Consider the following 24,585-nt stretch of genomic DNA (forward strand, 5'->3'; position numbering starts at 1 on the left):
GAAGTATTTTTGGTGGGTTACATGAATGTTCTAGTTCCGAAACAAGTTCTTTCCACAGCATTTGTGGCACATTGTTGATTACCACAGTGTTAATTAAGTTGACTCGCCCCCGAGTTTGTATAAATGAAGATGTACGCAACATTTCAGAAGTCAGCTGTTTACTTTGTGATAAATCCACCCACTGGAATTTTGTTGATAATTCATTATTAGATGTTTACAACAGCAGCCTCACCTCAAAAAGAATAACTAATAACTGAAGTCTATCTATCTATTGATCTATCGCTCCATTGTTCTATCTATCTATCTATCTATCTATCTATCTATCTATCTATCTATCTATCTATCTATCTATCTATCTATCTATCTATCTATCTATCTATCTATCTATCTATCTATCTATCTGTCTGTCTATCATCTATCTATCTATCTATCTATCTATCTGTCTGTCTGTCTGTCTGTCTGTCTATCTATCTACCTACCTACCTACCTACCTACCTACCTACCCACCCATCCATCTATTCATCCATCCATATTTAGTCTGTATCTCCATTCATCCATCCATCCATCCATCCATCCATCCATCCATCCATCTATAGTCTGTATCTTTATCTATCTATATATCCATCCATCTAGTCTGCATCTCCATTCATCCATCTATCTATCCATCCATCCATCTAGTCTGTATCTCCATCCGTCCATCCATCCATCTATCCATCTAGTCTGTATCTCCATCCATCCATCTATCCATCCATCCATCTAGTCTGTATCTCCATCCATCCATCCATCCATCCATCCATCCACTCTGGATCTCCATCCATCCATCTATCTATCCATCCATTAGTCTAGTCTGTATCTCCATCCATCCATCCATCCATCCATCCACTCTGGATCTCCATCCATCCATCTATCTATCCATCCATTAGTCTAGTCTGTATCTCCATCCATCCATCCATCCATCCATCCATCCAGTCTGTATCTCCATCCATCCATTCATCCATCCATCTAGTCTGTATCTCCATCCATTCATCTATCCATCCATCCATCTAGTCTGTATCTCCATCCATTCATCTATCCATCCATCCATCTAGTCTGTATCTCCATCCATCCATTCATCCATCCATCCATTCATCCGTCATTCTATCCATCCATCCATCCATCCATCCATCCATCCATCCATCCGTCATTTGATCTATCTATCTATCTATCTATCCGTTGTTCTGTCCACCCATCCATTCATAGTCTGTATCTTTATCCGTCCATCCATCCATCCATCCATCCATCCATCCATCCATCCATCCGTCTATTATTTGTCACGCATAAATTGTTTATTGACATTTGTGTGTGTGTGTGTGTGTGTGTGTGTGTGTGTGTTGTCAGTTCTGTGAAGGCGTCTCACACTCCTGTGGTGTCTAAGATTGATAACCGATTAGAGCAGTACACCACCGCGGTGCAGGTGAGCACTACATCATCTCTCCAACTCAGCACGCACACATGATCAATCTAAAGGAAACGACACATGCTCATCTCCACTTTTTCCTTCCGCATATCTCTCTCCGTTCAGGGCAACAAGGAGGTCAGATCTCCCAGATCAGGCGCCATAGATCTTCCAATGGTGACGGACGGCATTCGCAACATCAAGAGCATGTTTGAGAAGGGAAATGTCTTCAGCTCTGGCGGGAGCCCAGCTTCCACCAATAAGGTTTGGGATATTCATCCGTATGAATAAACCATGAAGGGATAGAAGGGATACAGCTGCAGACAATTTTGAATGGGTCTATATACAGTACTGTGAAAAAGATTTGACTACTAGTGTTTTCACCAAAAAAAAAAAAAAAGGTTTAAAGTGGGTTATTTCTATATTTTTCTTTATCATGCTAGTTTGAAATATCAATTTACATTCCAAACATTATTTTTTGTCATTAATTGTAATTATACCGTGAGATTATTGTCTGCAAAAGGAGAAGAAATTTGGCAACATCTCCAAGATGCTTTAAAAAAAACCTACAAACTGCAAACTTGAAAAACTGTGGTGTACCAAGTGTTTTAAATGCAAAGTGTGGTCACACAAAATGTAGATTTCATTTAGTTAATGTAAGTTAATTGATAAATAGAATATATTTACACATTATTTTTGAAAGCACACAGCAAAACAAGATTTCTTACTTAGATTAGTGGTCTTGTTTCTAGTCCAAATATCTAAAAATTCTCAAAGCAAGAATCATTTTCTAGACAAGCAAAACATATAGTCTTGTTTTAACATGATATATATCAAAATAAAGCAAGTTTTTCATTAAAACAAGCTAAATTATCTGCCAATGGGGCGAACAATCTTATGTCAAAAGGAAAAAAATGATTATTTTACTTACTCCTTTGGTTGATTATTTAGCTTGCTTTAAGGAAAAAGGACTTAATTTTGACATATTATTCCTAAAACAAGATTATATGTTTTGCTCATCTTAAAAATTGTTCTTGATTTATTTTTTTTTCTTAGATATTTGGCCTAGAAACAAGACAAAAGAGCTTAGTAAGAAAATCATTTTTTGCAGTGCATCCTAATTTTACAGCCTAAAGTGCCTATAACTTTAAACGGTACTGAGCTTTGCAGGTAGGTTTTATGAAGCATGTTAGAGATGTTGCCAAAGTTCTTCTGGATTTAGTTTGTCTCAGTTTGTTCTGTTTCTTCATATCATTCCTGACAGACTGGATGATCATCAGAGTAGTGGTGCGCCGGCTGTTGTCTGACTCTTTGTGCAGACAATAATCTCACTATGTAATTACAATTAATGACAAAAACTGACATGCTACAAAAAAAAATAAATAAATAAATAAATAATAATAATAATAATATATATATATATATATATATATATATATATATATATATATATATATATATATATAGCACCAATTTATTTTTTGACAATAATTACTATATAGGGAGTAGGTATTAGTGGAGCACAATGTAATGGGCCATTTAATAAATAATATAAAACTTTCAACCGGAGCTGTATCCATTCTAGCAGCAACCCACTTTTCCTCATGGACCCATTTCCTGTCATTCAACCACGTCATTGTTTGAACTTTAACCTAAAAGGGAGTGTTTTCTTCCGTCCCAATCCAGGATGCAGCTGGGATAAAGGTGGGCGTGGCCGGTCGCATCAATGATTGGTTGAATAAAACTCCAGAGACAGGCAAAATGTCAGGAGGAAGACCTGCTGTAAGCCCCTCTGCTTTTAGTGCATTACATCAGCATCCAGTGAATCTTGTTGTTTGACGCCACCTAGTGGTACTGATCCAACTCAAGGGGAAATGATGCGAAGCCCTGAACTGAAACAGATGTTAAAGAAAACATTAGAAAGAGATTCATGGGAGCTTTCGCTCACTAATTTCAGCCGTTTATATATACATGTGACTATTTCTGTCATGCAATCACGCAGCAGTCATTAATGGGGTTGTTTCTCTCACATCCTGTCTGCTTCAGCAGGCCTGTAATCTTTCATTGCTGATTGGCTGTTTATTTTAAAGCTTCGGCTTCGATGTTCAAATATGGATGTAGTAAGAAAGGAGCTATAAATATATTTAAATGCGCAAATCTGTGTTAGAAAAAGGAGACTAGTGCAATAGTTCAGACTTTGTACATCGAAAGGAATCAAAGTTTTGTGATCACAATAACCATCAAAGGCTATATTTGGCAATTCAGCAATGCCTAATTTCTTAAAGCAATTACATACTACAACTTAACCTAGTTAAACGATGCAAATGATTTTCATAAACTTTCATAAAAATCGCAAAATTTCATAAAAATCACTAAAACACAATTTGTATTAAAAACTCTATGCATTTTTATATAGGGTTCTTTATGTAAGCAGATAAAAACCCATTGAGATCAAGAACTCATTTACAAGGGTGACCTGACCGAGAGTTTCCAACACATGACTTATAAAAAAAAAAATTATAATAATAATTAAAAAGTAGACGAGGCAGTGGCGCAGTAGGTAGTGCTGTCGCCTCACAGCAAGATGGTCGCTGGTTCAAACCTCGGCTCAGTTGGCGTTTCTGTGTGGAGTTTGCATGTTCTCCCTGCCTTCGCATGGGTTTTCTCCGGGTGCTCCGGTTTCCCCCACAGTCCAAAGACATGCGGTACAGGTGAATTGGGTAGGCTAAATTGTCCGTAGTGTGTGTGTGTGAATGTGTGTGTGGATGTTTCCCAGAGATGGGTTACGGCTGGAAGGGCATCCGCTGCGTAAAAACTTGCTGGATAAGTTGGCGGTTCATTCCGCTGTGGCGACCCCGGATTAATAAAGGGACTAAGCCGACAAGAAAATGAATGAATGAATTAAAAAGTAAAGATAATATTAAAGATACAGTTTAGTTATTCAGCTTTACCACATTACAATATGTTCAAAACACACACATTAAGAAAATGAGTTGTTTATTATAAAGAATAGAGCGAAATGATTTGATTGGGACGAGCTCAGCCATTTTTAGTTCCGACTGAAGAGCACTCCAGGATGAGGGGGCAGCATAAATAAACGCTCACCTCCCTATTTTAGTTCAAACTTAGGTACTAGTCAAATGATAAGATTCGCTTGAACTGGCTTTTTGACCTATGAAGAAGTGAACTTGGGTATAAAGGCACCAGACCCTGAAGAGCCTTGTAGACCAGAGTCATCCAGTGTGTGTACCTTTATAAGCTGGATTTATACTTTTACCTGGCGCCACATCATGCACCTCCGCTGACTGTGCGTGCACCTCACAAAGCTTTAATACTTGCCACGTTCAACGTTGTGATATACTTTAAAGCGAAAAGGGGGAATCAATAGAAACCCACCGTAAAATCAGATGGATAAACAGAGACCTAGAAGGTTTCAGAACAACATCATATCCTTAATATCATTCAATAATATTAAATTCAATTAATATAATATTTTTAAACTAATTATTTGTATGGTTTTTATCAATTATTTTAATGATTTTAAGGATTTTTATAACCTCTCAAGATTTTTTTTAATCAAACTTTGATGCATCACTTGCTTTTGTTCATATCTCTGACAGTTTTACCTATAAAAGTTTATTAAAATATTAATGACAACAGAACATGGGCTGTTCTACAAATATATATTTTATTATGGTGAGAATAAAAGCAAAAAAAAAGCACACCTACTAAAAAAATACAGATAACCCACATATTACTGTCCGGCTAGTTTCTGTCCTCTAATTATTCTAAAAAGGCGCGCACTGTTCGCTGGAGTCTCAAAAAAAAACATGCGCTCCACCAGCCGAAATCATGTCTCGGGCACCCAAAGCGAACCTCCGCGATGACATCAAATTCGCCACGCGCACTCAAGCAAACTAACGGTATAAACCAGGCTTTACATTTAGAGAAGTTCAGCTTTGGCATACAGTTCACAATGATGAGTTAAGCTGCGGTCACACTAGAGTTTGAGCATGTGAAATTCTGTAGTACGGTGCTGCGAAATGGGGCGGGAATAAATATTTTGATTAAATTAATGTTTTGATCCTCGATTGGTCTCACGCAGTTAAGTGATGCAATTTTGAAGTCAGACTTCATCAAGCTTGAACTTTGCAATGCAGCGAACTGTGAAACTTGTCGCTCGAGCTTGCGTTTCCGGTCTGATGCATTCGCATGCGTATGAATGGAAGTCTACGGGGAGAAAAGTCCAGTGACTGCAGCTTTAGCCTACGACAGCCTGTAACAAACCTCAGAGCGCTGTAATAAACAGAGTTTAAAGGCTGAAGACATTTGGTTGAAGCATTCATATACAAAACATCACCATAGTCAATCAATGGTAAAAACGTTGCAGACACTAAATCTTTACGACCTTTAGGAGAAGAGCAGGATCCATTTCGAAAGTAAGAGCCAAGCTTAACTCTCAGTTTGCGAACCAAATTTGCTTCGTGTGCTTTGAAGGAAAGCAAAAGATTTTCAAATTCAGAAAATAAAGTGGGTTATGTGTTAACTTATGGGTTTACTCATCTGAAGGGCAGTATTGCTACACAGTTTAAGCCTTTAAGAAAGTGCTATAAGGTGACAGAGTCAGTTCACACCTAATGTACGCATTTAACACAATGGGACTGAACTTTGATCAGCACACACATATTTTTTCTGATGAAAACTGACTTGAGCATTAATAGAAATGCTTCACATTCTTCCACTGGTTATTTCAAATAATAAATATGCCGACTTTATAAAAGTCAGTCATGTGCCTTCACTGTTTTCCTGTCATTCTCTCTTTCTTTTCCACTGTTAGATTTCCCTCTGCTTCTTGCCCTGGACTTTTTTCCTCTGCTCTTTCCTCTGCTCTCTTTCTCTGCTGAGGATCAGGTATGATATGCGAGTGTGCGTTTCTGCTAGGACTGCACAATATTGGAAAAATCGGACATTGCGATGTTTAGTTTTTCTGCAATAAATAATACACTGTATGCAGTATAATAAACGATAAAGGGGCTGCACTGTGGCTCAGTGATTAGCACTGTCACCTCACAGTTGGCATTTCTGCATCTAGCTGTGCATAGAGCCCATTGCGGATGTGCACATTGCGATGTTGACGCTGAAATGATATATTGTGCAGCCCTAGTTTCTGCCGTCCCTTATGTCATGTCTCTGGTATTGACATATGTATATGTGTGTGTGTTTACATGAGTTGTGTAGTTCAGGGTCATCTCACTAGTGATATTACACCCCATTTACCCTCCCGCAGGACCTGAAACCGGGCGACGTGACCAGCAAACGCAGTCTATGGGAAAACAAAGGCTCCTCTGCTACCAAGGTAACCAAACAAATTTCCCCCCACCCCCGAATCAGCCCGACTTGCTCTCACTCAGTTATTTATACACATTTTCATAAGCCCCTGGAGAATGCATTAATAAAGCACTTATTTGTCCAAACAACAGGCTGTTGGTTTTTATAACACTTCAGGCATGCTATTAGGACTTTTGGAGACAGCACTCTAGCATGATATCTGCCGACAAAATAACGTTGCCTGTGTGTTTTCTGTTTGAAGCTGTCCCCTAGCTAATTGTCTACAGATCTGACCACCTTGAGGAGGTAAATGTTACTTTATCGCAGTGGAATGTGCAGTGTTTGATGAGCCACACTTCATGCATTTATCACGAGATGGCTGAGGAACTGTGATGTCTTGCCTTTGGCTTTTTTTTGCATTTCTTCACAGAGCTTCTCTTGCACTTTCGCTCTCTGCCATAAGAGCAGGCGTTTGGTTTGCAGGAAGGAAGTGCTTTAAATAGCTGAAGTTACTCCTGAGGCACCAATTGACCCCCTTGTTAAGCTCCACCTACTTTGGTTGCCTTTTCTTGCTCAGAGAGCATTCGAGTCTGATAGGATTGAGCCTTTTGTGAGGGAAAATACTGCAGTTCTGCCATTTTATGCGACCACAAAACACCTTAGAAAACTCCTAGTTAGGGATTGGTGACTATTTACAATGTACTAGTATCAGCTAACATCATTTAGGCAAGTTTTGCAAGAAAACCCCTACATGAATAGTGCTTAAATGCGATTCATGACTAATGCTTAAATGCTGAAGATAGAAATGGAGTTTTAATGGCAAGTGGTATCTAATCATAGTCACAGTCACTATTACAATTATGTAAATCAATATGCAAATGAATGAACATTGATTTGCCTTGGAGCAAATGTAGGTCAGGATTTATCGGAAAAGGAAATAATAACGTTCATATTTTAAGAAACCACACCCTAGCAACCTCATAGTAATGATAGCAACTCTGAAAAACATTAAATCAATGCATCAGAATCAGTAGTTATCAGCTGATAGATATGAGCCAGTAGGGGCCTTCGGAGCCTACTGCTTATTATTCGATTGAATGGGTGTTATCATTGGTTATCAGCTGATAGATATGGGCCAGTAGGGGCCTTCGGAGCCTACTGGTTATTACTCGATTGTTTGGGTGTTATCAGTGGTTATCAGCTGATAGATATGGGCCAGTAGGGGCCTTCTGCGCCTACTGGTAGGCTCAGAACGCTGTTATCGTCCATCCAAATGGCTAAACAGCTATACTAATAGAGAAAACTATTAAATTTCACATTAATTGTATTTTATTAACGTCTACCCCACCCCAACCCTAAAGCTAACCATCACAGTAATGTAAAAGCAGATCTGGATCTGGAGTCTTCTCTATTAGTATAGCTGATTAACCAAGTGAATGGATGATAACAGCCTTCTGAGCCAATCAGTAGGCGCAGAAGACCCCCACTGGCTCATGTTTCTATTAACTGATGACCACTGATAATGCGCAACAACAACAACAGCCCCACCCTCTCTTCAAAAAATGTATCCTGCACATGCCCTTTGGACAGTCTCTGCATGGAACTGTCTAAATGGAAATATTGGAATGTTGCATATTTTAAATTCCATCAAAATTATCCAACCACAAGACTTCCATAAACACATATAAGAAGATTATGGAAGGCTTTTGGGGCCAAAATGTAAATTTGGTCATGTGAACATGAATCTTGCTTGCGCTAAGGTGATGTTTAGTATGTGTGGACACGTACAGTTTCACAATCTTAAAATGCTAATATTTATGCACTTCCATGCCATTATGTCATTACGATATCATTCACAAAAAAACACGCACTCATGAAATTGATTTTGCTGCCTGTTCCAACTACTTATTCAAAATAAGTTGAATCTTGAGTTTTTATGTTATGGTGTTTTAAGTTCAATCCACATAAACTTGTTAAAACAATTATGTCAACTTAATCGACTTATGTTGAGACAACATGAAGGAATTATGTGGAACCAAAGAGCATAGAATCACCAAGAGGCGACACTCTAGTGTAATTTGGGGAACAGCCACTAGAGGGCGCGGCGGCCATTTTAGAATGAAAACTCCCAATAGAACAACAGCGTATTATAAGGCTGTAAAATAAACTATTAAAAGTGCTGTTGATTGTGATAATAACCGTTGTATTGTCGTCTTTCAGGTTGTATCTCAGCTTTAATACGCTTTTTAAATAGATAAATAAAAAACAAAGCAGCTGCCTGCCATCGCAAAAGTAATGAGATCTAGTGGACGGCCGATCACGTTCACTCCAAAATGGCGGAATCCAGGGCTGCTGCTGGGCGCTGCTGGAACGTATTGAGTGTCGCCTCTTGGTCATTCTAAGCTCTTTGGTGGAACCCAGCATTTTTTACAGTGTGATGTCACATATTTGGATACAAACATAGCAAGGAACATCACATCAAATATTCAAATATAATCACAAATCCAGCTATTTCATTGGCTGCTTATAAACATGATCAAATTTCATGCCTTGATTAAAGATATATGGCCCTAATTGCCTTTCATCTAAGAAGCACACTGTAAAAAGCAATTAGCTGACTTTGCTCTGAAAGAAGAAAGTGAACTTGTTGCCTTATAATGATTAGGTATTTGAATGTTGCATATTTTAAATTCCATCAAAACTATCCTACCGCAAGGCTTCCATAAACGCATATAAGGTTATGGAAGGCCGTTGGGGCCAAAATGTGAAATTTGGTCATGTGGACATGAGTTTGGACTATGCTAAGGTGATAATAGTTGTTTAGTACATGTGGACACGCACAGTTTCACAGTCTTGAGGTGCCAATATTTCTGCACATCCATGCCATTATGTCATTATGAGATCATTCGCAATTAAATATGCACTTAAAATATTAATTTTACTGCTTGTTCGAACTACTTATTTAAAATGAGTGGAATCTTGAGCTTTTATGTTATGTTTCATGTTCAATCCACTTAATTTGGCTTTTTTTTTTTTACAGTGTGATGTCATATTTGCTAACAAACATTGCAAGGAACATCACATAACATATTCAAATATAATCACAAATCCAGCTATTTCATTGGCTCCTTATAGACATGATCAAATGTCATGCCTTAATTAAAGATTTATTGCCTTTCATATAAAAAGCACACTGTAGAAAGCAATTAGAAAAAAAGAGAGTGATCTCATTGCCATATAATTATTACGTAAACAAACTGTGCATAATTACTGTGCATACGTCAATTGGTATATTCACTATTTACAGCAAAGTAATTGCTTTTTACAGTGAACAAAAGCTTTTCTGATATAATAGGATGCATGGCAACAGTCGCTAAGGTAAGCTTGGTCAGCAATGTTTACAGGCTGGATCAGTTTCACCTTCTCTCTTTCATTCTCTCTTTTTCACCTCACACATGGGTTTAACACCCATCACCCCTTCACAAAGGACTATTGTGAGAAGATCTATTTTGATGCAGGCATGACTGTGATCCAGTTGACCAAACATGGCACTTGTGCACACTCATACACACACACATCATGAATAGAAGTCAATTCCAGCTCTATCATGAGTCGATCCTATCTCCTGAACCTGAAAAGGCATTCCCTTGAGTGCTGGCCTTCATATTTTTTATGTCCACAGATCAAACAGATAATAATGGTAGTCATTCAGCTCTATCTTTGGAACGGGCACAATAGAATTGACTGCTGGACTGTCAGCAAGGCGTCAAGATCAGGCCAAGGCCGCGGTGAGCCGCAGACTGCAGTTTTGGCCCCGTGCACTTAAAGGACTGGTAAACGGTGACGTAAAAAGCCTAATGAAGGGAAATCTGTGGTCATAACCGCATGGATGTTACCAAAAACCATCAGATCTGTTTGGTCAGGAGTGGAAAGAATGAGGGTTTCGCTGGAAAAAAAAAAAAAAAAAGCGATCTGTATGAAACCGTGCTAAGCATGTTCCTGTCGTTGTACACGCAGCATGTCGGCCACAAGCGCTTTCACTGATGACTTTCTTGAGCACATAGGCACAATAAGTATGTGAAAACGGAAATGTGAGATGAATTGTGAAGGCATAAGTGAAATACCAGACGGACAGGCTGAGAAGGACTCAGCCAATCTGATTTGCACATGCACTTTCATGCTTGTTAATCTTATTCCGTCTATTCTTCTCTCTTTTTCCATATTTCTTTTCGCTCTATACTTCTCCCAGGTCACAAGCAGGGGAGAGACCAAATCTGTCACCAATGGTAAGGACAAGATCAACTGTATTTGGAGAAATAATTCAAATTTCCAATGTAAAGCAGTTTGTTAACTGGAAACTGTTGTGAAGGGTATTAAAATGTATTTAATGCATTTTTGATCAGAACCATTATATTCATTCTCTTGTTTTCCTTCAGCTTAGTGCCTTATTTATCAGGGATCACCCAGAATGAACTGTCAGGACCAGTACAATTGAATGCAAAATTCAGGCTATAATATATAATATATTAATATAATATAATATAATATAATATAATATAATATAATATAATATAATATAATATAATATAATATAATATAATATAATATAATATAATATAGTTTAACATATAATATAATATAATATAATATAATATAATATAATATAATATAATATAATATAAAATAGTATAATATAATATAGTATAATATAATATAATATAGTTTAATATAATATGATATAATATAATATAATATAATAAAATATAATATAATATAGTTTAATATAATATAATATAGAATAGAATAGTATAATATAATATAATATAATATAATATAATATAATATAATATAATATAATATAATGTGATATAATATAATATAATATAATATAATATAATATAGAATAGAATAGTATAATATAATATAATGTGATATAATATAATATAATATAATATAATATAATATAATATAATATAGAATAGAATAGAATAGTATAATATAATATAATGTGATATAATATAATATAATATAATATAATATAGAATAGAATAGTATAATATAATATAATATAATGTGATATAATATAATATAATATAATATAATATAATATAATATAATATAATATAATATAATATAATATAGAATAGTATAATATAATATAATGTGATATAATATAATATAATATAATATAATATAATATAGAATAGAATAGTATAATATAATGTGATATAATATAATATAAAATAATATAATTAATAATTAATTAATATAATATCATTTATATATATATATATATATATATATATATATATATATATATATATATATATATATATATATATATATATATATATATATGCCGGAAACGCAGGTCTGTTGCTGGCCACTGCTGTTGCAGTGCAACGTTCTATTGAGTGTCGCCTCTTGGTGATTCTAGGCTCTTTGGTACCGCCACTCCAAACATATAATCAAATGATCAGACTCTTGAAAATTAATGAAAACAAACTTGTAAAACTTGCATAAATTAATTATTCATTGTAAAGGCTCCTAAACACATGGAAGCTTTTTGTTTGTGTTTATCGTCAGCGTTTTACGAGAGTTTTTTTTCGCATTCAAACCCAAGCGATTTTCACTGGCGTTGAGCTGAAGAGTATGCAAAATCCTTCCTTGACGTTAGATGGCGCTACACAACACAACTTTAAGCTTCCGACACCTGCTTGTAACACAGAAGAAGAGGAAGAGAGGAAGTTCACACACTTGTTGTTAAAGTTACTGGTGACTTGAACTAGCATGGATGGTTCAAGCAGCTGCTCTAGCGATGAAGAAATGATTATTGTTCACCAGAGCAATAAGCAGCTCCACGTTCATATCGTCTCTGGGCATCTTCTTCAATGTGCGCTCGCATTGACAGTTTTGCGCTTGAGCGCCTCCAAGTGCTGTTTTCTGTAACTTCAGCAGCTCCTCGCATGTGAACAAAAGTGCCAATCTGATTGGTGGAGAAGGTTTTAACGCGGCATGTTAAATCAACAAAACAAGCATGAGTTGTTTTGTTTATTTTTTAATTATGCTTTTGCGCCTGGCGTTTTGCGCGTTGGTGTGCACGATCACATTGACGCCCTTTATATAGTCACGAGGCGTTAAACGTTGACAGAAAACATTAGCAAAAAACGTCTCGTTGTGCACAGGCCTTAAGGATAACAATGGGTCACACTTTATTTTGATGGTCTGTTTGTTAAATTTAAGTTACATTGCATCTACAAGCCAATGAATTCTTATTAAATTAACAGTAGACTCGTAGGTTGGGGTTAGTGTAAGTTGACATGTACTTGCAAAGTTTCTTATAGTCAGTTACATGTCTGTTTAGCAGCAATATCAACAGTTATTAAGCAGACAGTCTACTAATACCCAAATGGACCATCAAAATAAACCGTTACCTAACTATGTGAGCTATCAAAATAAACATTGAAAATCTTGATTTCACTTGGTTGTTAAGAGCTTTTGAGAACCTCAGAAATGTAAAAAACATCCATTGAAACCAAAAGATCATCAAGATTTCCTGTTTTCCAACTAGACTAGATAAACAATCCAATTAAGATCAAAGAAATCTAATAGCTTGTATGTTTAGGACTAGTGATTGAATTGTAGCTTGTTTCTTGCATTCTCGAGGTCAAAATGAAGTCCTCCAGTGAAGGGCAGGTCTCTCCATATTGCACAACACCCACAATCCCCTCTGCCAGGAAACCCTGCCAATGATAAATCATCGCTGCAGGCACGTCGTTCACCGGCTGCGTGTTTTAAAATGCCTCTTTGGCATTGTTTTCTATTTTGAACGCAGGCCATTTGTTATTGAAGGGGACGCGGTGGCCTTCGTGCGTGCCAGGCGTTTTTTGGGTAATGGGCGACAGGTTGTTGTGTTATGCTGGCCTGAACTGCGTCGGCCTGCTCATCTCAGTATCAGGCTGTGGATTCTGGGTGTGTGTCGGTGCCAGCAGGGCTAAAGCTGCATGTTAGTCACATTACTGCATGGGGAGGCTGGAGATTAGCATTATGCCGCATGGAGATGCCATCAAAAGACCTTCCACCTATAGGGCTGAACAATATATTGTTCGAGTTTCGATGAAACATTAACTAAAGGTGAAATATTAACTAAACTCCTCTCTTGAGTGTGATATGCCTCGCATACTAATGAAGCATTTTTGCAGAAATAGACGAAGCTGATTGAAATGCAAAGGCTTGATTTTCTAAAATGAACTTGAGCTCTGCAGCGAAACTTCCTTTGAGCAGAGATGGGTTAAAATTTAACACCGAATACTAGTAGTTGAGAAGTCTTGTGTTTTTAATGTTGTGCAGAGAATTTGTAGAAAAAGAGGATGTATGTATGGGTGCGCCCAATAAAGGACTGGCGAATGATTGACAAGTGACGAATTTCCATAAATTTTGCATTGCACTAGGGACACCAGAATTCTGTGAATCGATATATTTATTTGTACTTAATAAATTACTAATTATCTCGGCATTGATCTCCAATATTCAAACATTATCTTACAAAATAACTTATGGTAATGCTTTAAAAATGAGTACACCCAAATTTATATGTAATAAACAAATATTAAATATGAATTTTAAAAAGAGGACGTATGTATGGGTGCGGCCAATGGGGGACTGGAGAATGATTGACAAGTGAAGACTTTTACTAAACTTCACAGCTTAATATCAGCTGCCTATAAAAGTTGGAGTCCGGAAATGAATATTGTTGCGCACCTCCTGAATGTAAATTTTGAATTGCATTAGGGATGCCAGAATTCTGTGAATCGATATATTCATTCGTACTTGAGAAATTTACTAATACTTTTGACATTGATCTCCAATATTCCAACATTATCTAACGTAATAACTTACGATAATAGTCCTAAAACTAGTACACCCAAATGTATAAGACTAATATTAAATATAAATAAAGAAATATATAAAAATATTTTTTGCAATATTTTGCTTGAATTTAATTGAATTATCTTTCTATTTCTATCTATGTTTGGTGACAAAAATCTTATTTTAATAAATATATCTGTTTAATAAATCAGTTTTGTTTAAATGCATTGCCTAAATTCACTGAGAAATTAATACAAATATTCAGTTTCAAACTGGGCTGTACTGAAATATGCTGAGCACTGTATGTGTATGTACTGCACTGTACAAAAAAATCCTGGTTGCATTAAAATTTTAAGGGGAGACAAATTAACTTTATGAGTCCATTGAACTTATATTATGTTAAACTGACTTAAAACAACTTGTGTAACTCATAAAATGAAGTTAGAACATGATTAACTAAGTTAAATAAGTTACAATGAACTAAAATCATATGCTGTCATTGATCATATTTTTTTTACAATGTATTCTTCTACATAAGTGCACATTTTTATGTAAGTGTTTTTATTAATGTGACTTCTTTTTCTTTTGTATTTGAACAGGAATGGGCCATTAACCCTTCAGAGAAGCCAGAGAGGCAGGGACCAAGAGAATGCACAACATTCCTTTTTTTATTATTATTTGTACTTTTATTAAAACCAAAAAGAAAAAAAAAATACAAGCATTTTATACAGTCAGGATGAGAAGACACGGTATAAAAGAGAGTAAAAAAATAAATAAAAAAAACTATATAAGTATATATTTTATCACTGTATTCACCATCTTGCACCGTCAAAACATGAATGCGTTGTATAATGTGAAAAACGAGCGATCCTACTTTTAATTCGGTTTGATTATATAGCAAATATATAACTGCAGCCAACTCGAAGCATGACAAGATTGTTTAAGGAGGAGGATGAGGAGCATAATATAAATTTAGCTCATTGAAACACGTTAGTTACCCTTCTCACCTGTTAATTTATAACTTGCGCAAAGCTTCACCTTGCATTCCATATTGTTTGCCAGTTCAGTCCGAATATGAGCACCGTAGAGTAGCTGTATTTTGTACTTTTTTTGTCGCAATGACTTTTTTTTTTCTAAATTGTCTTAATAATATATGTTAGCACATAGTGTAAGTTTTTGTAATTAACTATATATTTTACAGCTTGATACAAAATGGTCTTTGCTTCTGCTCTCAATATTATTTTATATCAAAGCAAGTTTTAATTCAAGTCCATTATAGTTGTACTGTTATCATTATTACATTATCGCTGGCTTTTTTTTTACTCTTGGAAACACATCTTTTTGTAAGTGTTAATCACTATGTCATGTGAAATTATCGGTATTGGTGAAAGAGTGTACTCAGAAGTAAGGGAAATGCACTTTTGGGCTTTTAGGGACAGATCACCTAATAATGAGCATTTATTTTGTTTGTTTACCCAGCCTCAGATATTCCAAGATGACTTTTGGCTGGCTTTTTCATTTAACACTCAAAAGAAAAGACTATTGCTGCTTGTTCAAACTGCTCTTAAAGTCAGTTAAAACAATGCCACTTTGAATTATTTGGGTGGACAGCTTTATTTATGTTCATACTACTTAGTGAAGTTTGTTGACAAACTAATTTCGAGAGCATCACATGCTTATGATTGATCACAGCTGGTCCCTCATCAGTTCATGATTGATCCACCAATCAGATGATCCCTAACCCACTATAAATAACCAGTTTTCTAATCTCAGTATCCCCTTATATCCCCTTATAGACCACTACTCCCCCTCCTTTTCAGATGGGTGACATGGTGGCTCAGTAATTAGCACTGTTGCCTCACAGCAAGAAAGTCTCTGGGTAAAATCTCTGGTTTCTAATCCATTTCTGTGCAGAGTTTGCTTGTTTTCCTCGTGCTCGCGTGGGTATTCCCCGGGTTTTTCAGTTTCGTCCCATAATCCAAAAAACATGCAACCTAATAAATTGAACATAACCAAATTGATACCATAGCCAAGCTCTTAGCAAGCCGTACATCTCTCCTTAGCCTTCTTATATGCGTCATTAGCCAGAATTAAGTCAGGGGAGTTCATCGAGATCTACCTGAACTCAAACTCCTCTCTCGCTCTGCAAATGGGAGAGGCTTTCTCCCGGGACAGCATGCCAAATATGCTTTATTATTAATCATTAGCTAAGTTTAAACTCTAGAAAATATGTTAAAACACTTTTAGTTAACTTGATCGATAAGCAGTTTGTTTACAGTAAAGATGATGTGGTATTGAATGAACTGTGGTAGTGAATAAAATGCACCACTTGCAGGGTAAAAAACTCATTAATACCTGTAGTTCCTCATGTCTTGTTATTAAAATGATCAGTGTGTGCAAGAAAACTATTTTAATTACATCATTGTTGTCTTTAATCCACTGCTTCAGCTCCACACTGTAAAAAGAATCGCTGCTGGGTTCAACCCAATTGAAAGAATTAAGTTAACCTAGCTTTTATACATTCAAGTTGAACATAATACAATTAAGTTGTCCCCAAAAACAGCTCCAGAATTGTGCTGTTTTAGCTCGAGTTAGCGAATATAATGATTAATTTAGTTTTGAATGTATTTGTTTAATGTTTTTCCACTCTCAAAGTCTCAATCTACATCTTGGATGGCCTGAGGGTGAGTATAAATGATCTGAAATGTTTCATTTTCGGGTGATCAATCTCTTTAAATGGCATGATTGATCAAATCTTAGCATATAATGCAAGACATTGTTTCCAAAAACACATCCTGACTTCAGCAAAGTGAATGTCTGAGTCAGTTTGTGTTTATCCTTTAAGTGTTTCAGTTTCTTTCTGTGTTGCAAATCAGTTCATACTAAATGGCAGCATTGATGTTGCCTGCTTTCGATAGCTAGCTGGCAGAACCTCAATAATGTTGTCATGTTATATTAAAAAAACAAATGTGTACCACTTCTGACTTCTTTTGTCAGACAAAGAATATCCAGTTCTGCCACCGTAGCTTAACGCAAATGTCTCTAAATGTTCAACGTTCCTCTATTCTGCTTGTATTTCTTTGACAATCAAGTTTTTCTTTTTTACTATTTGTAAACACTTATGTATTGTTTCTGAGTAACACTATGCAAGTCGCACCACCTTTAATTGCAATTACCTGAACATTTGTAGCCACTAGTTCCATACAGAGCAAATGTTTCAACGTTGTATCATTGTCTCAGTGACCACAATAAAGAGACCAATGGAAAAATCACCTGTGATGGCTTGCTTTTTAATACTGACCCTAAAAACATATACAGTCCAGGCTGAAATTATTAATATCCTTTTATCAAATTCATACTTTGTCACTTTTATTGTACCAGCAATTTTTTGGGACTGAAAATGACTCTGGCTTCTCCCAAAATATGATAAGATAATGTACAAGAGGTACTGTTGTGCGGGGAAAAGATATGCTTTTATTTACATTTGAGCAAAAACTTTAAGTTAGAATCCATCAGAGGTATAAATAATAATGGGGTTGATTGTATATACCGGCACATTAATAAGTACACCTTACTAGTACCCAGTTTGACCTTCTTTTGCCTTCAGAACTGCCTTTATCCTTCGTGGCATAGATTCAACAAGGTACTAGAAATATTTCTTAGAGATTTTGGTCCATATTGACATGATATCATCACACAGTTGCTGCAGATTTGTCAGTTATGTGAATCTCCCATTTCACCACATCCCAAAGGTACTCTTTTGGACTAAGATCTGGTGACTGTGGAGGCCATTTGAATACAGTGAACTCATTGTTATGTTCAAGAAACCAGTCTGAGATGATTTGCACTTTATGACATGGAGCGTTATCCTGCTGGATATAGCCATCAGAAGATGGGCACAACGTGGTCATAAAGGTATGGACTGATACAATGTAGCAGCATAAATGAAGACTCATCAGACCAGGCAGCGTTTTTCCAATCTTCTATTGGCCAATTTTGGTGATCCTGTGTGAATTGTAGCCTCAGTTTCCTGTTCTTAGCTGACAGGAGTGGCACCCGGTGTGGTCTTCTGCCGCTGTAGCCCATCTGCCTCAAGGTTCGACGTGGTTTGCCTTTAGAGATGCTCTTCTGCATACCTCAAATGTAACGAGTGGTTATTTGAGTTACTGTTGCCTTTCTATCCACTGGAACCAGCCTGAAAAGGCATTCGCCCCATCAACAAGGCATTTGCGCCCACAGAACTGCCACTCTTACTGGATATTTTCTTTTTTTCAGACTATTCCCTGTAAAACCTAGAGATCGTTGTCTGCTAAAATCCCTGTAGATCAGCAGTTACTGAAATACTCAGACCAGCCTGTCTGGCACCAACAACCATGCCACGTTCAAAGTCACTTAAATCAGCTTTCTTCCCCATTCTGATGCTCGGTTTGAACTGCAGCAGATCATCTTGACCATTTCTGCATGCCCAAATGCATTGAGTTGCTGCCATGTGATTGGCTGATTAGAAATGTGTGCTAACGAGCAGTTGGACAGGTGCACCTATTAAAGTATCCGGTGAGTGTACGTTGACGCAAGTTAAATGCTCAAGCAAATATGCTGTTGAGAAAATGTGATGTGTTGAGAGCGAGTTACAGTAAACCTCCTGAATATATTGCAGTTGTCCCTTTGTGGTATTTTTTTTTTTTTAAAAGAGTCTTCTGCAGGTTGCATACAATGACACTTAGATGTTGCAGTGCTGGTGATTTATTCTGTAAGGTAAGAGTTTAACCATTTGCTGCTTTGTTGAGAAATTTGATGAATATATTAACTTGTCTAGAGAATTCTCTAAATAGCATTTTAATGTCGTTGACGAATCCACAACTTATTAATGTGCATTATCAGTCAACATTGCGGAAGTATCAGCATAAATGTTCTTTTCAATGTATTTTGATTGGCTTGTATTGTACTTCAGTTGCTATTGGATCTAGTGTCTGGAAAAAAACATTCAATATAATATATACAGTTGAAGTCATAATTATTTGCCCTCATGTGCATTTATTTTAAAATATTTCCCAAATTATTTATAACAGAGCAAGGAATTTTTTACAGTATTTCCTATAATATTTTTTTTTCTCCAGGAGAAAGTCTTATTTGCTTTATTTCGGCTAGAATAAAAGCAGTTTTTAATTTTTTAAAGCATTTTAAGGTCAATACTTTTAACCCTCTTGAGCTATATGTGTTTTTTTATTGTCTACAAAACAAACTACTATGATACGACCTGCCTAATCAACCAAACCCACCTAATTAACCCAGTTACACCTTTAAATGTCACTTTAATACTAGTATATAGAAAAAAGTCTAGTCAAATATAATGTACTGTCATCATGGCAAAGATAAAAGAAATCAGTTATTAAAACTATTATGTGTGTTTAGGAAAATCTTCTCTCCATTAAACATAAATTGGGGTCAAATATACAGGGCAGCTAATAATAATTCAAGAGGGCTTATAATTCTGACTTTAAATATGTCATATATAAACTACACTGTCATGCTCCACTCCCTCTAACAATAGGCTAAGCTATAACAGCCAATCAAAGCACACCAGTGTGGTCACCTGATCTGGCAGGTCTGTATTAGGTGAGCTTTGGGTTAGTTTGAAACTGTCTGCTGCACCAACCATCAAGATAAGATCCCTCTCTTTCTCCTTGAGCAGATCTCAGGTAAGCGGTTTTAGTTTTTCCTATTAAATTTCCTCTGCATGAAACTGTGACCTGAGGCCTGAGGATGGCTATATTTCATTCCTCTGCATGGCGTAGTCAATGCCGTCATCAATGCAATGCTGGTCCTGTTCGCCAGAGGGACTGCTGGTTTGCATGCTTTGGGTTTTTCTGCTAATGCAGCTTAATGCAGACTATCAATGGCAACATTCCTGCCACTGATATTTCAGCCTTTCGGATGGAGCACGACCAGCCCTTACTTATTAAATGTAAAATGTGCGTAATTCCAAAGTGAGACGGTTAATCTGCTGCAAAGACTTGGTGGATTTTTTTGAAGAAGCTTTCATTATCACAAGCACTGGATGTGAAATAAACCTTCATCCAGCATGATCTCTGTCAAGAGCTGTTAGTTTGACAAACCACAGCAGCTATTGAGTCCAAATGAAACCCATCATTTCAAATGGACAACCTTCTGCTGATTTTGCATGTGTGGTAGTACTTAGGAGTTTAACACTGTAATTGAAATAAAAGCAAGTTGCTGCAGAAGAACTAATTTACGTTTTTTCAGCTTACAAAACACTGTAAAGGGTGATCAGTTACTTGAAGCAAGCAAACCAACTGCCCTAAAAGCAACACTTTACTTAAATAAAGTAACTAACCCTATTTTAACTTGGAAATGTTAAGCTGGTTGTAGCCCCGGCTGGTTCAGTTGGCATTTCTGTGTGGAATTTCCCCTGGGTGCTCCACAGTCCAAAGACATGCGCTATAGGTGAATTGGATAAACTAAATTGGCCGTAGTGTATGTGTGTGAATGAGTATGTGCTGATGTTTTCCAGTACTGGGTTGCGGCTGGAAGGGAATCCGTTGCATAAAACACGTGCTAGATAAGTCGAGGAATTTTGCTGCAATGTCATATACAAGATTCATTATGAAACTATTTGGAACAAAATAAAGTTTCACAAACTAGTTTCGAGAGGAGCATGTGATATCACTGATTTCTGCAATCAATAAACCTGTCAGATTTATTCCAAATTCACAATTAATAGCCGTAATAAGTCTCGCCTTACTCCGTTATCTTTGTTTTTAAAGAATCCCCCAACCAGCCCTTTTCCTACTTTACCAGGGGGAGCTCTCGAGAACTATCTAATCTTGGACCCCCTTACATGCTCATGGACCTGGCGGGAGCCTTGGGCTCAGTTCTCTGCGTACTCAGGGTTTTTTTTCCTGGACACCATGCCAAAACTGCTATTAATATTAAGCAATATGAATAATATGTTTTACCACTTTATTCAACAATAATGAAGACTCATTAGGATTATGTAGACTATATGTACATTTTTGTAATTGAATTGGATAAAGTATAAAAGGTACACTTGTAAAAATGTTAAACTTCTTGCTATCCCCTTGGTAAAACATTGTGTTTTAAAAAAATATTGGCAAAGTATAAAGCTTTAAAGTTGTAATCCATTTTGTGTTTTGGAGGCTGAACTGTGATCCTTAACATTTTTTTAACATTCTTAAACTTTTACTAATATTAATATAAACTTATTTTGTAACATAATTTAGGTTATCAATAAATTAGACATTATTTTATAGATGCAACACTGTAAAACTTTTGACCTTAAATTCACAGTAAAATACTGGCTAACTTTCACAGCAAAATACTGTATTGTAAATTCACAGTAAATTACCAAAAGTAATTTAAAATAAAAGGACCTTTGGTTTTATAAATAAATTACTTTTGTTTCTGTTTATTTTGTTTTGGCTAAGCACAATGTTACGTTTTTTATTTTATTATTATTATTATTTTGTATTTCCAGATTATTAAAAATTGAAATATTGGTGCAGTGCACCCACAAATGAAAAATTACTATAACATTCATGCGGTTTCAGATCTAATTTGTGAAGATGTTGGTAACCAAATTATTTTGGGGCTGCAATAACATTCTGTAAATATTTATAAATAAAAAAAAGTGTCTATAATACACTGTAAAACCCAAAAAGTTAAGGTAACTCAAACCATTTGAAGAAACCGATTGCAACAACAAACAATTTAAGTCCAAAAGCTAATCCTAATGAGTACTGTGAACTTAATCTATTTCAGTAAAGGAAGCAATTTGAGCACAGTAAACCCCGAATAAATGAAGAGAACTCAATCAAACTGAGTACTGTAAAACTCAATAAGTTAAGGCAACTCAAACCTATGAGGAAACTGATTGCTACAAACCATTTGAGTTAAAAAAAAAATCTATATGAGTTCTGTGAACTTAATCCACTTAAGTTGAAGTAATGAGGTATTTAATGAACTCATTACCTTCAACACTGAGTTCAAAACTCTTTTCAAATGAGTAGAAATAACTTTCAGTCGATTTTGAGTTAACCACTGATTTCATTTGATAAAGCTGACTGTTGAGTTTTACAGTGAGTATAAAAGTTCATGTGTATTCATTTCTACGTTGAATAAAAAAAAAGTTTGAATTCCTTTGACTAACATGCAAAAGATACAGCCATTTTTAAAGTGCTTTGTTATAATCATGCTACCTTAATTTCACAATAAAATTCTGGACACAACATATTACTGTGAAGTTTTACACTTGAATCCTGTAGAGTGATACTAATGTGATTTACAGTGAATATTTACAGTAACCTAGTGAAATTAGGGGATTTTTAATGAACTTTTGAAATATATGTTGGTGTTTCTGGTTTTTTATTTAATTTATTTAGCTTTTTTTTTGTATTTTGTATTGACATATGGATGTAATTTCTGCAATTCAATCTTGATATTGCTTTTTAAAAAGCTGCTTTTACACTGATTGACATTTCAGTAAATGTCTTCTATAAATAATGGTCAAACACTTATTAAAATACAACTAAACGGCACACATTTCCCAGTAAAAAGCTAAATAAATAAAGCTGTATCACACTTTGTTTTGATTCTCGAAAACACATTTTCCATGCTCCAGCCCTCATACATTCTGACACGACTGTTCATAATCCTGGCGAGCTGCATTAAACTAGACAAGTCTCTATAGTCAGTGTGTGCAGTGGAACAATGTCCCGCACGAACAATGTGCTTCAAAAATAGATGACAAGGCCACTGGCGCTGTTTATTTACTCCGAGAATGAGGAATGAACGGCAGGCCTGCAGGAGCCCAGCCAAGTTCACTGTCTGGAAAAGTGTGGAGCACCTGTTCAAATCCAACGTTTATTACAGGCTAAAGTTAGACACCTCCGCTCATTCATCATGTTTATAGCGAGCTGATTTATTTACAGGACAGCTCCTTAAACACTGTAGTGAATATGAATCTGTGTTACGGTCCAACAGTGATGAGTGTTTGTGTCTGGGATCAGAGTCACTTGTTGAAGAAGTTAAAAGATGATTTGTTGACCGATAGTACAGTTGAAGTCAGAATTATTGCATATTTTTTCCACAATTTTATAACATACTGGTTTAATAACTGGTTTCTTTTATCTTCGCCATGATGACAGTACATAATATTTTACTAGATATTTTTCAAGACACTTCTATACAGCTTAAAGTGACATTTAAAGGCTTAACTGGGTTAATTAGGCTGGTTAGGGTAATTAGGCAAGCCATTGTTTGATGATGGTTTGTTCTGTAGACAATCGCATAACATATTGCTTAAGGGGGCTACTAATATTGACCTTAAAATGGTTTAAAAAGATAAAAACTGCTTTTATTCTAGCCGAAATAAAACAAATAAGACTTTCTACAGAAGAAAAAAAATATTCTAGAAGTACTCTGAAACATTTCTTGCTCCATTTAACCTCATTTGGGAAATATTTGAAAAAATAAACAGGATAATTTTGGCTTTAACTGTACATGCTGAAATAAGTGGATAATGACTGAATTGTTCAGATGCATGTATAAAGTCCCGTTATAACTAAACTGCTTTGTTTTTATCAGGAGTCAACTAGTCATGGCTGACACAGAAGACGTTGTGGAGGAGGAAGTGCAGTACGTATGATTGTTTTGATTCGTTTATAATCTGAATAAAATTCTGCAAAATAGACATCTTCACTCAACAAATTGCTAATATAATTCACTTTTAGCTACAAAGAAACAAGTGTTGTTAAGGCTGAATTTGTAATTTCTTAAAACAGTGGTTCTCAATTCCAGTGCTCGGGGCCCCCCCCCTCTGCACATTTTGTATGTCTCTCTTATTAGACACACAAGGATCAATTCATGGATCTCTCTATGACTTGAACAAGTTTTGAATCTATTCAGTTTTTTTT

General features: G+C 35.9%; 2 protein-coding genes and 1 long non-coding RNA gene across 26 annotated transcripts in view; 2 read left to right on the forward strand and 1 right to left on the reverse strand.

The window, feature by feature from the left end:
• cald1a (caldesmon 1a) overlaps positions 1-17,904 on the forward strand; it is a 91,366-nt gene extending 73,462 nt beyond the window's left edge. For 8 of the 15 annotated variants that reach the window (XM_073945597.1, XM_021474929.3, XM_073945600.1 and 5 more), the window contains 6 exons: positions 1,378-1,453; positions 1,562-1,699; positions 3,122-3,217; positions 6,723-6,791; positions 11,013-11,049; positions 15,232-17,904. In XM_073945597.1, coding sequence (XP_073801698.1) covers positions 1,378-1,453; positions 1,562-1,699; positions 3,122-3,217; positions 6,723-6,791; positions 11,013-11,049; positions 15,232-15,245 — 430 coding nt within the window. In that variant the 3' untranslated portion in view covers positions 15,246-17,904. 15 annotated transcript variants of the gene reach the window in all.
• Positions 17,905-18,249: 345 nt separating this feature from the next.
• Positions 18,250-24,585, reverse strand: part of LOC141381591 (uncharacterized) — a 419,099-nt gene continuing 412,763 nt past the window's right edge. The window contains exon 3 of the long non-coding RNA XR_012401892.1: positions 18,250-18,360. This is a non-coding gene — a long non-coding RNA (uncharacterized lncRNA). The remainder of the gene's footprint in view (positions 18,361-24,585) is intronic.
• The window catches only part of tnnt2e (troponin T2e, cardiac), a 36,167-nt gene continuing 31,849 nt past the window's right edge, over positions 20,268-24,585 (forward strand). For 4 of the 10 annotated variants that reach the window (XM_073946132.1, XM_073946137.1, XM_073946135.1 and 1 more), the window contains exons 1-2: positions 20,274-20,331; positions 24,257-24,319. Coding sequence is in view for 3 of the 10 variants with exons in the window: in NM_001201540.1 (NP_001188469.1) it covers positions 24,270-24,307 (38 nt within the window). In the remaining 7 variants the exon portion in view is untranslated. Of the gene's footprint in view, positions 20,332-24,256; positions 24,320-24,585 lie in introns of all 10 variants that reach the window. The other 6 variants (NM_001201540.1, NM_001201541.1, NM_001201542.1 and 3 more) reach the window with 2 other exon arrangements.

The sequence above is a fragment of the Danio rerio genome, chromosome 4 (genome assembly GCF_049306965.1).
Source record: "Danio rerio strain Tuebingen ecotype United States chromosome 4, GRCz12tu, whole genome shotgun sequence".
In the NCBI taxonomy this organism is placed as follows: domain Eukaryota; kingdom Metazoa; phylum Chordata; class Actinopteri; order Cypriniformes; family Danionidae; genus Danio; species Danio rerio.